Genomic DNA, 17330 nt, shown 5'->3' with positions numbered 1-17330 from the left:
TATGAGAAAGTTTTCTATTTACACCTAAATCACACATAGCTTACACCGACACCAGGTCCCTTAGGGTTACTGAGGAGGTCCTAAGAACAGCTGAGGACAGTCCCTCCAGCACTGTCTTGTTTTGTCTGGGATATGGGTGCAAAACATCTAGAAGTCTTTTAACCACTCTCTGGTGCAAAGTACCTCAGACTTGCTTTGGTAGTTTTGCATCTAGTATACTTCAAACTATTACTTTTGTACTCCCATCAGATCAGTGCATGCATCTGTCAGCCTTCTCATCAGTTTGCAAAAGCTGCCTACTTTAGACTGAGTTTCCTTTGGTATAAATAGATTTTGCTGTGGTGGCTACTCTGACCTTCCTTTGTGATGTAGATACCTCAGAAACGAGCAGTAGCTTCTGCCCACGAAAGGATCAAAGCTATTTCCACCCCTTCCCTGCCTTTTCAGCAAATATAAATGTGTATCATGTTTCTGATGATTCATCTGCTAGAACTGGAAGAAAGAACTTGACAGTCCACAGTATGAGACAAATTATGTACTATATCTCCTCCTTAGGTTTCAAGTAAGGTTTCCTTACTTCAAATTCAGTAGATTAAAAGGAACACATATTGCCCAAATGGAAGTGGCAGCTTCAGGTCTTCTAAATCTTAATTTTAATTTCTATAAGCTACAAAAATACAGTTAATTTTCCTTGCAATCTTCCAGTGTTTAATATGTCTGCAGATAAAGTTAGAAATGCTTGAAATGCTGTTCCTTGACAGTGTATGAGTCATTTCCCAGGTAGCTCAGGAACTAACCCTCACCTCAGGCTTGGACTGCTGGCTGAATCTCTGGTTGTTCCTGTTTTTCCTCTTTGATTGGGCCATCTGGTCTCCCTAGTTCTTAGAGTGGGTTTGTTATGGTGACAGCATTTCTCTCTTCATCACAAATACCGTGAAGGCCTAACACTGGGTTCCTAACAGCCTGGCTACAATACCATTGTCATTTATTGTGTGAGTCTTTTATATAAGATGATGAAAGTTGGGATCCTGTCTGTTCTGTACCAGTATTTCTATAGGCAGCTCTAAGAGAATTTGGTTTCCCTGGGGTCAGGTTTGCACATACCAGACAGTTGTCTGCTCTTGGCAGCTGTTTTTGTTATAATAAAAGATATTGTGTTTACCTATAACCTCGCCTTCAGTTACACTGTTCAGTCTGGACCAGCTCCTGAGCAGAGAACAGCATTAGCCTTATTCTAGTCAAAATTAGAACTAGGCTTCAACTAGAAGCCTAATTCTATGTCAAATTCATCTTGGAAACTAGGGATGCTTTCACCACTTTCAGCATCTGAAGAAGAAAACGAGATTGAAGATAAATGGGAATAGGCAAAGAAAAAAACCCCAGAGAAGTAATAATATTTTCTGTCAGACAGAATCAAGTGCTGTGCAGAAAAGAGCTGTAAAGTAGGACAGTTTTCCCCAAGAAGGCGCTCAAAGACTGTGCTCCCTGCTCCTTCAACTCTACTTTTAATGGTATTCTGTTCCTACAGCCTCAGTGAACGCCTGAAATCTCCCTCCCTGAGCTTCAAGAGGAGAGAGCGTGGGGACATTTCTGGCCTGTCACATGCAGGGTGTGATTGTGCCTGCAAATACCTTACCTTTATCTTCACAAGTATCAAAAGAACAAGAGTGGAACTGTGGCCATTCTGAAGCTGCAGGATGCTCTGCATCCATTCAGGACTACAAGAAATACATCAGTCAAAGATTACTTTTTCTAACTCTAAAATTTCATAAATCCTTTACTATTTGCTTTTAACCAAGAAAATGGGCCAGATGCTGGGGAATGAATATAATCGGAATTATAATTGGCATTGACAACATGTATAACGTATCAACAGTTGTAAATAAGCAGAAAATGATGATCCTTATTTTTGAAACTTCTTTCAACTAATGATACATATTTGGATTGAAATAAGGGTTTCATTTGCTAAACCACAATCTATAATTTATAGTGTGTCCTAGATTAATAGTCTTCTGTGGATATTTAGACAATTGATCTACTTGCAAACTCAGAAACAAAGAAGATTGCCCGTGTGTGTAGAGGGAACAGGGAAAAATGACGAGATTGTGCCTTCTCTCCACAGCACTTGGGCAAAAACCAACAAAGCAGAAATCACTCAAAGGCAGAAACCTGCTCCAGGCAAGTGGAACACAAGTTGTGACTGAAGTTTTAAATACAGTCTTTCAAACCAGAAATTCTGTTGCGTTTACATGGTTGAGTTTCAGGAGGATCAACTAGAGCCGAACATCCCCCACTCTCTCATGTTGCCCTCACGGGTTCAATGACAGTGGTGGCTGAACCCCTGTCCATACCCGTCTCTGAGGGGCTCCGTGCGCTGCTCCGGGTGACTCTTGCGGGTGACCCCCGGGGTCCAGACTGCTCTGCCGACTGCCCTCACTGGGGAGCTCCCTGCAGGGCCCTGGGCTGCAGCTCTTCTCATGGCAACCACTGCTTCCCGCCCTGCTCCCCTCCAGGAGGGGAACCACTGCCCCCCGTTCAGACTGTCCCTTCTCCCACGGCCCCCGCTCCCTGTCCCCCAGGTCACAGAGGGGCTCTCTGTCCCTGCCGGTCCCCACACGGGCACAAACAGCTGACTTGTTTCCGACAGGATGGGAGGACACAGTCTTAAGGTGCACCACGGGAAGTTCAGCTTGGACATTAGGAGGAAATTCTTCACTGAAAGAGCGATTCGACATTGCAATGGGCTGCCCAGGGAGGTGGTGGAGTCACCGTTCCTGGGAGTGTATAAGGAAAGACGACATGGTACTTAGTGCCGCAGTCTAGTTCACGTGGTGGTGTTCGGTCATAGGTTGGACTCGATGATCTCGGAGGTCTTTCCTGCCTAAACGATTCCGTGATTCTGTGAACCACCCTTGCCGGTGAAACCATCCCCGCCCGTCCCCGGTCCCGAGCCCCGCCCCCGCCTCCTCCAGGCCCGCCCCGGTCCCGCCCCGCCACGGCCGCGCCCCCTCCCTCCCCCCGCCTTCCCTTAGCCCCGCCCCCTTCGGCGCCTCCGCGCGCCCTGCGCTGGGGCTAAGCCACGCCCCCGCCCGACCCCGCCCCCACCCTTCCCCGCCCCTGCCGGGGTCGCTGCGCGGTGACGCAGCAGGAGGAGCTGAGGCGGCGCTTCCCGCCCTTCCTCCTCCTCCTCCTCCTCCGCGCCCGCCGGACGGGGACAGAGCGGCGGAGCCGGGGCCCCTCAGCCTCTGCCGGGGTCCGGGGGAGCAGCCGGGCTGCATCCGGCCATGGTGCCCCGCTCGTTGCCGGCGGGGCAGGAGCAGGCGCGGCGGCGGCCGCCATTGCTCGCGGGGGCCGCGGTACTATGAAGGATGGAAGCGGACGAGGTGACGATCCGGGAGCAGAACTTCCACAGCCAAGTGCGGGAGTACACGGTAGGTGCCGCCGTGCCCCGCGGACCCTCTCTGACCTGTCACTGCTCTCCGTCCCAGCCCTGTCCCCGGGCACCGGCGGCTTGTCCCGCTCCCTCCCGCTGTCCTTGCCTGCCCCTCGCCCCAGTGCCCGGAGGAACTCGGGGGCCTCTCCCGGGTGGGCAGAGAGGTGCGTGCACCTTCTCTGAGGTGCCACGAGAGCTGGAGGATCCCAGCGCTGAACCCCCTGGAGGGTTTTCCTCGTGCCTTCAGCGAAAGATGGAGATGCTGTGTATGCATGCAGGGCATCGGTGTGCTCCATGGGAGTGATCTCGGAACAGATACCAGTGCAACAACCTCGTGAGCAGTGCTCCGCTTCCTAAGAGATGACTGAGAGCGGTCATCATTAATGTGTATAGGTATCTAAAGGGGAGCTGCCAAGAGGATGGATCAGGCTCTGCTCGGTAGTGCCAGCCACCAGGAGATGAGGCAGTGGGCAGAAACTGATGCACAGGAAGCTCCAGCTGAACATGAGGAAGAACTTCTTTACTGTGCAGGTGACCGTGCACTGAAACAGATTGTCCAGGGAGGCTGTGGAACCTCCCTTACTGGAGGCAGTCAAGAACTCCTGGATGCACTCCTTTGCTATGTGCTCTGGGGTGACCCACTGTGACCCATTGTGGGATTCTTTGAACACCTCAGCCCTCAGGTGCAGCCCTGTTCCATCAGGTGTGCATGGGATTTCATGGTATCGCTTGTCATACTGGAATTCTCCTGCCTTGTTGGGCTGTTTGCAGTGCTGTGTGTATGCAGTGCATGTTTTCCCTGACCCCTCATGTGCCGTGCTCTCTCAGTGGAGCACATGGCAGTGCCTGTGCTATCCTGTCTCCCTCAGCCCTCCGTTGGCAAGTGCAGCACTACACCCTGCGTGCAGACAGAGCAGTTGCAGTTTCCTTTCTGACAGCCTCGTAATTGTTTTCAGGACTATTCAAAGCTGATGGAGGTGTTTTGATGGAGCTCATGTCTCTCCTACTTCAATTCCAGGAAGGAAATACATGCTGTACATGGGAGACATGCAGTGTTGTAGACGTGCTGTCCCAGCTCAGATGGGGAATCGTGTTTTCTTTGCCATCTCTGTTATTTGGGGGGAAAAAGGATTTCTTGAATTAAAATAAGATTTCATAATTTAGCTTTAAGTATTTTTCAGCCTTATTGGGAGACTCTAAAATACTGCTGTTAACCAGTTTATGTAGGGCTATGGCTAGGTCACTTGATAGCAGAGACTTGCTTGGAATGTGTTAATTCCTCTTCTGTATTTTATGAATCTATGTTAAGACCTTTCTTGTGGTGAAGTATTCTATTTCTGGGATGTTTGTCTCTGAAGAGTGCAAAACAAGCCTGTATGAGGAGAACAGTTACTTTAGGAGATATTTTGGAATGTCTCTTCTTTGGGCATGGATGTAATGTATGTCCTGGGAGCCATGACTAGTGGAGGAGCACAAAAAGTAAAATACTTCTTTGTAAAGAAGGCTCTAAGTATCATCTTAATCACCTTTGTGGTATGAAGACATGAAAGTATGTACAAATCTTCTCTCTTTTCCCTCATGTCTGTTTTTCCATTTGTATTTCATTGTGTGCTAATTATCTCCTACTTATTTTTACCAGAGTCTTGTTCTGATAAATCAGATGCTACATCTTGTGATTTCATTCAGTAGGAAACACAGATTTTTGAGTCTGAAGGAATGGCTGTATGCAGCCTCTCTGGGTACTGTTACAAATAGTGAAGTCTATTAAATTCTTAAAGAACTAGCTCATCTGTACTGTAGGTACTCCTCTAAAGTTAGAGGGACTTCTTCAGCCCCTCTAGAGCAATTGGTAGGTCTTCCTATTGGTGTAGTCATGTGAGAAATCACATAGGACATCAGTAACTCGTATTTTAGAGGTGCAGTGTTGTTTTGTTTGGACAGTGGAAGCAGAATATTCTTGCTCTTGAAACTTTACTTTGATCTTAACACTGATCACAGGCCACCTTTGTTATTGTTTAATCAGTGGGAATAATAACTATGTTGCCTTTTAAATCATACCCCGGTACAGTTATGATTTTGTCTTCAATTTGGGTTGGAACGCCACAGGGTTTTATGACTGCATAAAATGTTGCCATCCCCAGCTGAGTATGCAGTCTCCTGTGGGTCCTGCACAGCTGCAGAATATTGCAAGTATGAGTGCATTTGTGGTTAGTCTGAGCATGCTGGAGCACACAGAATGTGTTGCTTGCATGTGCAATTATGTTAACATCCTCTCCTTACTGTTCCTGCTCTTGCTGCTCATGAAGTTATATGGTGAATAGAATTCCTTAAAATATGCAAATTGACAGTTGTTGTGTGGCTAGTGGGCGTAATCATCAGCCCCTCAGCTGGAGCAGGGAGCATATTCCACTCTGACACATGGATAAAAACTTGATTCCAGCTGCAGGTGGGCTGGGGGCAGTGGAGCAGTTAATAGAAGCATTTGATGTTACAAGAGGTAATGGCTTTAAATTGGGATAGGGTAGGTTTAGATTAGATATTAGGAAAAATAGTTTATTGTGAGGGTGGTGAGGCACTGGCACAGTCGCCCGGAGAAGATGTGGATGCCCGATTCCCTGGCAGTGTTCAAGGCCAGCTTGGATGGGGCTTTGAGCTACCTGCTCTAGTGGAAGGTATCCCTTGGCTGGGGTTTGGAACCAGATGATATTTAAAGTCCCTTCCAACCCAAACCATTCCAGTCTACTGTGGAATATTACAGTAGAGGAAACCTCTCTATGCCTGTTAGGAACAAGAGAAATTTATGTTGTCTGTTAGAAATATCTTTGAGGAGCTAGTTGTGTGGCACAGTTTTTACTGGAAGCTAAAATGATACATTCATGAGAGAAGAGAAATCAAAGTAAGCTAATGTTGTTGAAAAGAAAATCCTTTTCACTTTTCTCTTTCAAATTTTCTTTGAATACGTACAGAATTTCTATATTGTGCTTTCTGATGGAATCCTAAGGGCACACTGAGTTTAGCTTCAGTGTAATGCTTTATTTCTGTTTCATCTATTCTCTGAACTGGCAAGCTACAAAGTTTTCCATAAAGTTGTGTAACATAAAAAAAATTCAAGGCTTGTTATCCTTTTGCTGGTGGTGCCTGTCTCTTTCTGCAGGTGCCAACTTCTGCTAATTCCGCCTTCAAAAGACAAATATTTTTGACACATGTTTATAGATTGAGCAAGGGTAGTAAAAGATTGTTTTTTAAAAAATACATCCTTCATCTGCTTTTGAGGTGACTCAGTGCTTTAATGCTTAATTTAACTCAGGACTGTTTACTCTTGACCTCATTTGGAGTGTGTATGGCACCTGTTTTTCAAGAGGGTGCCTGTTTGCAACAAAATTGTCTGCCTTGGATTTTGTTACTTCATGAGGATGATCTGTGCAACTAGAACATGGTTAACTCCCTAGTTAGGCATGGCTCTTCAAACATTAATCTGCTCTATAGAGGATTTGTTGATTCGAACAGTTCTGGAAAACAACCAGATTGAGACTTGTCTGAACTTTAAAATTCGGATGCAATGAAGTAAATGTTGACACTGTGAACTGGTGACCCAGTGTAAGAGACATGGCATAGCCATGAGTTTGCTTGAAGTCAGTGAGATCCTTGACTTCAACAAAGCCAGAGCGATCATCAGTTCTGGCTAAAAGGGACATCTTTCTGAAAAGCAGTTTTAGTTGATTGCAAAATACAGGAAAGGGTTTGTGTTCTGTACTTCATCAGTACTTGTATGAAAGAGCTGTAAACGCAGGACAATATTCTGTTCATTTGCCCTTCTTGGTCCTTTAGATTAATTTATAGTTTGGTGAGATCTTTCACATCCATGGAAGATATTCGAGCTTCTAGGGAACTGCTTTTCCCTTGTGTCCTGTTATTAATATGTCTGTTAAGAAAGTGTTCCATGTTCCTCTGGTATTGTTGTGAACAGTTTATTGCAAATGTAAATGGAGCAAGTGCAATGGTTCAGTCTGTTTGTGGTCCCCTGGGTTCACTTTTTAGAATATTGTCTTCTTCCTTTTTTTTTCTGATTTGAGTCTTCTGTTCTGCAGTATTAGCTTGTATTTTTAAAAGTTAAAGCTACATTTTCCTTATTCTTCCACTTAAATGTCAGATTTTGAGTTTGTAAAAATATACATATACACTTGGTTATGAGGGTTCCTTAGCAAAATAAATACTCTGTGCTTGCATTTGTAGTGTGGGGAAAACTGTGGAAGAGCACAGTAGAACTACTAGGTTCTATTATTATTATCTACTTCTAGGTTCTATTATTAGAACCATAGAACTATTAGACAGGAAGCTTAAGAATGAACATAGTGTATTTGGAAATAAGTTTACTATATTAAATATGTAACGAAAAAATCAGCCCTGGTAGAACAAATTCAAATACAAAAGTGATATTAAAACTTTTAAGTGTTTCATGCACGTTCAGACAGATACTGAAACTGGTGTATTATGGAGTTTTATGTTAAATATTATACACTTCCATTTGAAGGACTAAATGTTTTCAGGGGTGCAGCCTTCCGATGCTAAATATTCTGAGAAGCTTAGTTTCTCTATTTCTTCTCTTAATTCACCATGGCTGCTGCTGGCATTTGTCCTCTATAAGGCTGTAAAATGAGGGAGCTGGTTTGAGCATTTGACTTCTGTTGGTAGTGGGCTCTTGTTTGTGACGAGTTCTACTTCCTAAAAAACCTGATCTTCACAGACCTTTTTTTCTGCCAGCAGTGATGATATTCTGACAGTGGGCCAGGAAGAAAGTGCTGATTAGAAGCGTGGGGGATTTGTGAAAACAAACTTACAACATACTGAAATGTTTTTGTTTGAATGCTTATGCAAGTTTATCTTGTATTAAAAAAATGCCTTTCAATTCTTTTCACCAACACTGAAAACTTGAGAACTGCTTTATATCTTAAATGGCTTCTTGTATTTCAGAAAATAAATTTGCCTAGGTTTCTCAGTATTGCTTCTTTTCAGTTTTTCTTTTAAATATTTTGGGAAAGATTTGTAACTGAATGAAGGAGTATTTGTACTAGTGATGTGAGACATAAAGCTGAATGATTGGTGCACATTTAACATAATTAAATATATAAAATGTTGGCATAATTCTGTCATCTTAAAATGATACCTTTACTTGTAAACATGGGTGCTGTACTGAACTTCAAGAAGTGATGAATCATGTTCTGGCTGTTGGTCCTGGGGATCAGCGCTGTGGATCCATCTGGAATCAATAGGCATCTCAAAATACTTGGCATAGACGAATGGAGAGGGATACTTATTCCCTAAACAGAAACAGCTTTTGGAGAGTTCCACTATTTCTGTTTACTTAAAATGAACATGAGAGGCTGAAGTGTAAAAATTTGCAATTAATTGCAGTTTAAAATAATTTCTTCTGAGTTACTGGTGTGTTTCTTTGGAGGAGCAGTTGACCAGAAGGGCAACACACATTATGGAGGGTGCAGACATATGTTTAAGAAAAATTTGTATTAAGGTATAATTAATTTTGAGAAAATCTAATAAAAAGCAAAAGAACTGACAGCAAACAAAACCAACTTTTCATTATATGACCAAAACCAAGCATATCCCTCTTGGGTTTTGTTTGGGTGGCTGGGCATGGAGTAGAGGGACTGGATAAGATGGCAGGGTGTAACTGGGAGATGGGAGGGTTGTAATAACAACTCAGCCTTTGCTGTGAGGCGGTTGCTGAGTGTTACTGAGTTTGTTAGTTTGGAAATAGGTGTTTTCAGAGACGTTGAGGAGGGTTGAGAAATGGGTGAAGAGGTGAGCAGAGCAGCAGAGGAGATGGTGGTAAAGTCAGAGAGGAGAGAGAATCTGAAGCATGTTGCCAGTGACACTATGATAAGAAATTCAGAGTTCAGTTCTGTTGAAGTAGATGGAATTTTGGGTTAAGGAAGACTAAAGAAAACATTCCATTCATTATAAGTTTCCTGCTTGTATTTGAAGATTGTGCAAGTGTTTTTTTTTTTTTTCTTTCTTTCTTGTAAACTGAAGTGCTTTCTCCTTTCCTGTCTTTCAGCCTTCCATATTTAAATTGATATTTATCCTCATTTAGGAGGGCAGTGATAACTCTTGTTGAGAAAGTCTTAACTTCTGCATCACTCTCTACTCCCGCGCTCTGCTCTCCCCTTTACCTTGAAAACCACTGACTCTTTCATGTAACCATGTGCTGTCAAATGACTTGGGGCACTGCCTTCTTAGGAACAAACATGTGCAAAAATTTATACCACTTACAACACAGGAAGAGGAGAGACTTTGGAAATCATGGCTGGAGTTTGTGTTTTTATGCATCTAATGACAAACAGCCTTGGTTGTTGCATCACTCTGCAGAGTGAGCATAGAGCCAGGTAGAGATGACCTGGAACAGTCTGCTGCTCTAACCCCCTGATTAGCCATTCATGTGACAGGGGAGGTTGCTTCACGCTTTCAGCAGCTTTGACCTGTGCTCTTTGGGATCCAATTGACTCTCATAATGATGGTTTCAAAACTCATGTTGCCGTTTTGTCAGCTGGGTGTTGAATATTCATGTATAATTGTGTCGCTCAGCTGCTTCTCACACAGAGGTTTCTAGTTTTTTGATTAGCTGGGTATGTTAAAAGTTGTTTCTAACTACCATCAACATGGTTCCAAGAGAGAGCCCTGTGCTTTGTACTGTTTTAATATTTGAACACTTGGATAATTTTTGAAAAATTTGATTAACTGGAAAATACAGAACTAGGTTTCAGTTCCTCTGTTTCCAAATCATGTGTGCTCCTAATGTTGTGTGTGTATTGATGGCATCAAACTCTGCATATGGCTGGGTAATGTACAGAGGATAGAAGCAATGTGATGCTTTTTCCTCCCTTTACCTTCTTGTGTGGTTTCCAGGATAAGCTTCACAATTGTCATCAAAACATGGTGCTTTAGTTTTACTGTTGATTTATCATGCCTGTTTAGGCCTTGGGTATCCCATTTTTTCCATTATCTAACTGTAATTTCTATTTTTGATGTATTTATAGGAAAAATTGATGCTGATGAGTTTTAGTTGAATTTGACAATAGGAACATGTCTAAAATATTTACTGAGTTTCAGACTGTGGTAACTTATATCCAGTAGAGAGTCTGCATAATTGGTGAGAATTATGAAAACATACAGGTGTTGCAGTTTAAATATGTTTGTGTTTTGGGAGTAGGGGTGCCACTTAAAAATGCTCCAGGATAAATGTGTGAGAAGACAAGGAAGAGTATTTTTGTATTATGATGAGAAAGTTTATTAGCTCAGTCTTCTAAGATCTTCTGCATCTTGCCCCGAAAACTAGTATTAGTCAAAAAATCTGTCTTAAAACAAATAAATTGTTTACCAAGTCTCTATTAATGAGACTTTTAAGGTTATTTTTTCAGAAATGAATTTTTAATGGTATGACTCTGGAGTTTTAATATAACCGATTATTATAACCTGACTTTCCAGTGTTGAACAATGCCTTCATTCAGGGACAGAATGTTAGCATGGTCTGGGTTGGTGCTGCTGGTGTTAAATCTAGAGAATGTTTTTAAATCTTGCACTAATGCTGAAAAACGTTCTTGACTGAAGGGCTGTAGAAGCTGGTTTTTATCTTCAGCAGAATTTCTAGAACACAGAATATATTTTTGAATGTTTCGTACTTTCTGTTGGATCCTGGATGTTTTGTCTGGATGATCAAGTCTGGGCACCTGCCTCCAAACCACTTATAATTTCTTCATGACTTAGGAACCAACAAAAAAAAGTGGGTCAATCTCTTGCAAATGTTTTAAGCCAGGGAGGAGTCCTGAGAAGAGACCATACATGGGGGGAATCATAAGAATGGAGGGCAGTGTTAATGAAAAAAATTAATCTGTAGTCATAGGACATATTTGATATTTTCTCATAAGATTAAATTTAGTGTGTCATGCCAAGTGTATAACGCTGGCTGGTTTAGAGTGAGCTTAATCTAACCACAGAGTGCAGAGTTAATGTCTCATTTGAGAAAAATGAAATTTCCAGAGCAGATGATACAATGAATGCCAAGGTCAAACTGAGGGCCTAGTTACAATTTTTAGTTTTCTGTGGTGTGCTTAGTTGGTTGTAGGTCACTTACTGTTGACACATCCAAAGCAGGTGGAATGCCTTGTTTGCTTTTTAGATGTCTGGGATAATTGAGTTATTAGAAATAGACCAAGCAGAACTGGTTGTCTCCACCTGTATTTTTTTGGCTGTTTATTCCTGCCATCTTTTCCATGAGTAAACAGAAGCAGTTGCCAAGTGGGACAGTAGGAGGAAGCTTTTTGGTTGCCGTGTGGTATTTTAATGCACATTGAAATACTTGAGCAGCGTTAGAGCAGTAAGAGACGGATGTAAAATGCTGTGTTCGTTGCTTTATATTACAGAAATTAAATCCAGAAGTGTAACACTATTATTTTCTGTAGATAGTAATCACAGGCAAAATACTGACTGTTTCATTTTCAACACTTAAACATGTAAATAGACATATTCTACATGGTGATATTACCCAGAGGGATCTCTGCCTTCTCTTTTCTCTGTGCTGTTTTTTCTCCTTAGGGAAAAGGACAAATTCTGTAAAGTAATAGCTAGAAGTGGAGATGTTCTTTATTACATCCATAGCAGTTTTTTGTGTATAATTTGTATATAAATGCTTGTGGATGTAATAGCAGTAACTTTTTTTTTTAAATACTGGCGCAGCCACTTCATTTTAAAGTTACTTCCTTTCTTCCCTTACTCTTTGGAGCTACTGTTCAGAGCTTCTTGATCTTTCATTTCACACATGGCATAGTAAAATGCTGTTTGCTGCTTGTCTGTTTTACTCCTCCAGATTTTCTCTGTTCTAAATGCTAGTATGCAGTCAAGTTGGAGGAAACAATCACTTATCTGCTTTGATGCTTTTCAAGTGGAAATGAACCTGTGTTGAACCTGTGTTTTGTGCTTGGAAGTGTGTTAGGTTAAAGAACATTACTAAGGTCTGTGATTTCTCTCTGTGGTAGTTCCTTGCTGCTGTCAGGCCATCCTGAAGCCTTGTTGTCCTCAGTCTGAACATGCTGAGGTCCTTCAGCCTGTCTGCACCAGCCTCCTGACCATCCTGGTGATCATCTTTCTGCAATTACCAACATCTTTCCTGTACTGGTGGCTGAAAACTAGACACAGCAACTACATGTCACAGGGTGAATGCTGCTTGGAGAGAGATAGTTACTCCCCATGATTATTTGCTTTGCTTCAGGTAATACAGCCAGGGATGCTCTTTAAGGTGCGTGCTACCAGGGCACACTGACTGAGAGCTATGGAACAATTACTGGACAAGGCACCTGTGTGCTTTCTTCCTACTGTAAACTACAGCTGTACTTCCCTCACAACCCATGCTGTATGAATAGAATCCTGTACATAAAAATGCAGCTTTTAATGTGCACACACACAAATTGCAGTTGTAAAAGATGGTTGAATCTTGTTTGTAAGAAGGGAAAAAGAATCTTACACATTTTGAACATAGTCTTTCTTAGCGTGAAAGTAACTAACACTTGCAACAGAAGATGATGCATGATGCATGAATCTGAGGCATGAATTTCAGTGCCAGAGTTTTAAAGATCGTCCACAAGGACAAATTAGTGCCAGCTGATCTTTAGTAATTGTCAGTGGGATAAGTACAAGGTAATTTGACCTAGTTCAAACTGTTACTGCTTGTGTTTAATGCCAGGCCCTTCAGTGCTGGCCCCTTAGAAACATACAGTATGCAGGTAATCTCCAGCTTCGTTCTCCCAGGAGCTGGGAGCTGTGGTACAGATCCAAAAGTATGATGTGGATCATGCTTGGATAACTTTGGATGAGAGATCCAAACCTGTGACACTGTGGGAGAGTTGGACACAAGGTACCTAAGAATGTAGTGCAGTGTGTCTCCATAAGCAGCCTCTCCTGGCGTGTCTGGTGTGTAATCTAAGCAGGAACAGAAGGCACTTCCTTTCCCAAATGAAAATTAAGGGCTCCATGGGAAGACAGGTTTCTTTTGCTTGTCCTACCAGAGGTTGTATTTAGTCCATGGGAAGAGATGTAAATGAATTACATGCTTGAGGTTTGAAGGCTTCTTAACGTGCCATCTGTTAGAAAGGAGCCCCTGGATGTGGCACAGAATCCATGTGTCTTGTTTTCAGGTACTGAGTGAAAAGGACACACACACAAAGACATTAAAAATTATTAAGAATTGCTTTGGTTGACTGTATGGATATAACCGTAGACAATTCTTGGGCTCCTCGTAATTTCCTTTTCATTTTGAACCATCTGGTCAAACATGGACTGAATGTATTTCCCCTGTAAGGTCAGTATGTACCATAGGTATGTTTAAAGTAGCTTCCCAGTTTAACTATGGCAACAGATCCACAACTACTTTGTCCATCAAATTTGGAAGGAATTTAAGGAAATACATTTTAAGATTGAAAAGCTTTATTTCTTGTGAAGTGGGGTACATCAGAAATCCTTATTCATCACAGTTGGGTACATTCTCTGCACAGTGTCTTGACTGTCTCCCCAAGTCAAACCTAGAAGAGCTGCATTTGAGCTCCACTGAAAATCTCCTTGCAGAGAACTTGAGGATATGAGGAATACACCTTGTCCTAGATTTGCTGTATTTGCAGCATCCTTAATTTTTGTCAGCTGTAATTGTAGGGATGGGTGATGGCATAAACCATTGCTTTTTGGTTGGAAACAACTTGCAATATAATTTGGACTTAACATTGTATTCCAGTGTTACCTCCAATACTGACACATACAGTAATTTTCTGAAAGAAAGATGGAATTTACGGAATATAGGCTGTTTTAAATTTTGGTTTTTTTACTGAAGGTATCAGTGTAGTTTTGTGTATCGTGTTGTTTTGTGAGTAGCACCCTATTTCAGTATTACTACCTGTGCTTTTTTAGTAAGTGATTAGAAATGGAATTGACAGATGATTGTATGTAGTGTGACTTCAAGGTGTGATTTAAAAAAAAAAAAAAAAGAAAAGACGCAGTGAGGAACTTGAACCCTAAAGCCAAGTTTCTACTGAAACTTGAGAGCTACTCTGCTGTAAGCAATTGGGGAGGACAGTGCTGATGTGACCAGGGGATAATGCTGAACTGCCAGTGTGATTCTCAGGTAGTGTGGAGAAGCATTTACAGTGCAGCAAGAAGGGCTTAGTGCTGTTACGTACAGCTGTAAGATCATACCTGGAGTGCTGCATACAAGCCCAGCCACTCATTATTGAGAAACACAAACTGAAACTACAGCAAATATGAACAAGTTCTGATGGCTTTTTTTTTCTAATACAAAAATATCCTGAAAAGAAGCAGCAGTATGAGGAATAAGAACCCAAGGTTGCAGCATGACAGGACAGTGGAACCTATTCTTCAGCTGTTAGAGGCAACACATTCCTTTTCCCCAGCTTAACTGAGTTCCACTCTAAAAATAGTTGGGATGCTGACTTGAGCTGTTTCCTTTAGAAAGCTATTCAGAATGCATGGTTAGAAACAGTTCAGAATCAGAGGTTTCACTGAGTGTAAATTGAGACTGCAGTAATATTTTTGAGTTTGGTGTTTGAGTTGTTTTGGTCAGTATGAAGGACTTTTAATTTGACTTCTTTTTTGTTAAGATCATAAAGATTTCACTTAAAAGAATTTACTTATTTTCTTGCCAGTAATTTTAAAATTTTGTGAATTTTCAATAATAAACAACTTTATCAAACATTTACAAAGTTGTTCTCAAATCTGTCAGAAGTAGAGGCAGAATTACATCAGGATGCATAGTTACCCCTTATTGCTGGGTTGCAGAGTAGCTGTTGTCTAAAACCAGAAATACAGCATTTGACAGTTTGTGTTACTGGACAGCTTTTGTCTGCCATGCCCTCAAAATACCTCAGTTATCTCAGTGGTACCTTGTAAGTACAGACCCACATTTTCATTGTGACCTTGCTGTCACGGATAGAATAAAGGCCACATGTTCTATTTGAAGATGTAAACAAGATTGCAGTAATTTTGATTCTTGTTTTAAATAGAATTAAACCAAAAATGAGCTGAACTATATTTTTCTTTTACACGGGTTACACCATGTTATTTGCATCTGACAGATTTTTAAAGAATTCACTTACTTACCCTGTATATGTGATACCTGATTTTCAAAAGTGAGTGCCTAAAATTAGATGTCTGTTGCTGTAGCCTTGGTCTAGTTTTCAGAGGAACTGGAAGCTTAGAGTCAGATTCTCTTTCAGCACTAACATTGCGTTTTCTGATACTGACAGGACGAGCTATGTCAGAGTACTCTGAAAGCCCAAGGCTGTTCTTAGTTTCTTTTGTTCTTCCCGTTCAAAAATAGACCAAATGTTCTTTATTAAATCTTAATAACATTCTTTAGAATTATTTAAAGGACTGAATTCTTTATCAAAACCTTATCTTCTTTGAGGCATCCTCAAGAAGGTTGGAGTGGTAAACTCAGTTCAGATTAAAGGTTGGAATTCAGAGATCTAGTTATGAAACCTGATTTTCAGTGGCTGTATTTTGCATGTTGCTGCTGTGTTTTGCCTGCACAGAGAAGGAGCTGGGTTGCCACTTTCAGACTTACTGTTGTCCTTCTGGGAGGCACCCAAATGCCATGCTTAGTCACTTGGGTTTTTTTAATCTAAAATATCTGACTACAGCAGAAAAATAACTCAGTTTATATTTTTCAGTATTAGAAAGTCTGTCTTTCCTGATACTTTCTTCTCCCCTCTGATTTGCATGTGGTATTGTTGTTTAGATGCCAATTTATCAAGGCTATCATCACTACCTTCACTTTCACTTTTCCCTTTCTCTTAAGGTAGCCTTTCTGCTCTTGATTTTTTAAAGACAGTGAGTTCTTAAAGGCAACAAATCTACAAATGACTGATTAAAGAAATAGATCAGCTGTTATCCAGTGAATTAGTTTTGCCACACAGAATGGCATGCTTCCTTCTTGTTGCATTTCTGTCTGACTCATGTTTTTAATAGGCATCAGCACCCAGGATTAAGGAAGCAGTGTTGAGCCACTTGATGCCTCATTCAGGAGCAAATAAAATGTGTGGGGATTTTTTTTTTTTGGTATTTTTTTTTGCCCCACAAAGGCTTGGAAGGTTAAAACTTTCCTGCTGTTTAATTCCTTTCCCGTAAGATTTCCAGCATTTTTGTAGGTGTTTTGGTCTTATAGTATTGAAATTGTAGTGCTAAATCTTATAAACAACTTCATCCAAGTCACTGTGGACAGAAGGTACATCTGACCTAAATAAACCACCAACCTTCTGCGAAGGGAAGTTGTATCCATGGTTTCTGACTTTAAAGGAAACATCATGTTTGATGAGCTCATGCTTGGACATCCACTGTAGGCACGAGTCTCTCTTGTGTGTGTTGTCACCTGGAATTTGTTTGATTCACGACAGGATGCACATAGTAAACATGTTTGTTTCTTTTCACACATGTTGACAGCTTAGTTCAAAATGGATCCTCAAGAGCCCATTATATAAAATACAATTCCCCTTAAGGATACATGTGAAGCAGATACAAAGCCTGATATCTTTTACAACTCAAGTGGATTCAAACTTCAAAGAACAGCCCACTCCACTCAAACAAAAAATCACGCTGTAGACAAGGCTTTTTCCTTAATTTTAGAGTAAAACTTGCTGGCCATATGATTGATGCAATAACTGTTTCTCTAACCTAACTGTTCTTATGTGTTTAACTTTCTGTTAATAAGATATAAAACATAAGTCTTGAAATGACTTGAATTTACATAGAATGCACTCTTGTTGATCTGAATTAAATTTTAAATTGTTGAGACTAGATTTACTGTTTATTTATAATCCAGGCATTT

At 41.3% G+C, this 17330-nt stretch overlaps 1 protein-coding gene across 2 annotated transcripts in view; it reads left to right on the top strand.

Moving 5' to 3' along the window:
* The first annotated feature begins 3167 nt into the window (after nt 1-3167).
* LMBR1 (limb development membrane protein 1) overlaps nt 3168-17330 on the top strand; it is a 69145-nt gene continuing 54982 nt past the window's right edge. For both annotated transcript variants that reach the window (XM_082291865.1, XM_082291864.1), the window contains exon 1: nt 3168-3431. In XM_082291865.1, the coding sequence (XP_082147991.1) occupies nt 3369-3431 (63 nt within the window). In that variant the 5' untranslated portion in view covers nt 3168-3368. The remainder of the gene's footprint in view (nt 3432-17330) is intronic.

Source organism: Coloeus monedula, assembly GCF_965178545.1.
Source record: "Coloeus monedula genome assembly, chromosome: 1".
NCBI classification, from domain to species: domain Eukaryota; kingdom Metazoa; phylum Chordata; class Aves; order Passeriformes; family Corvidae; genus Coloeus; species Coloeus monedula.
This window is presented reverse-complemented; position numbering and strand designations above follow the sequence as displayed.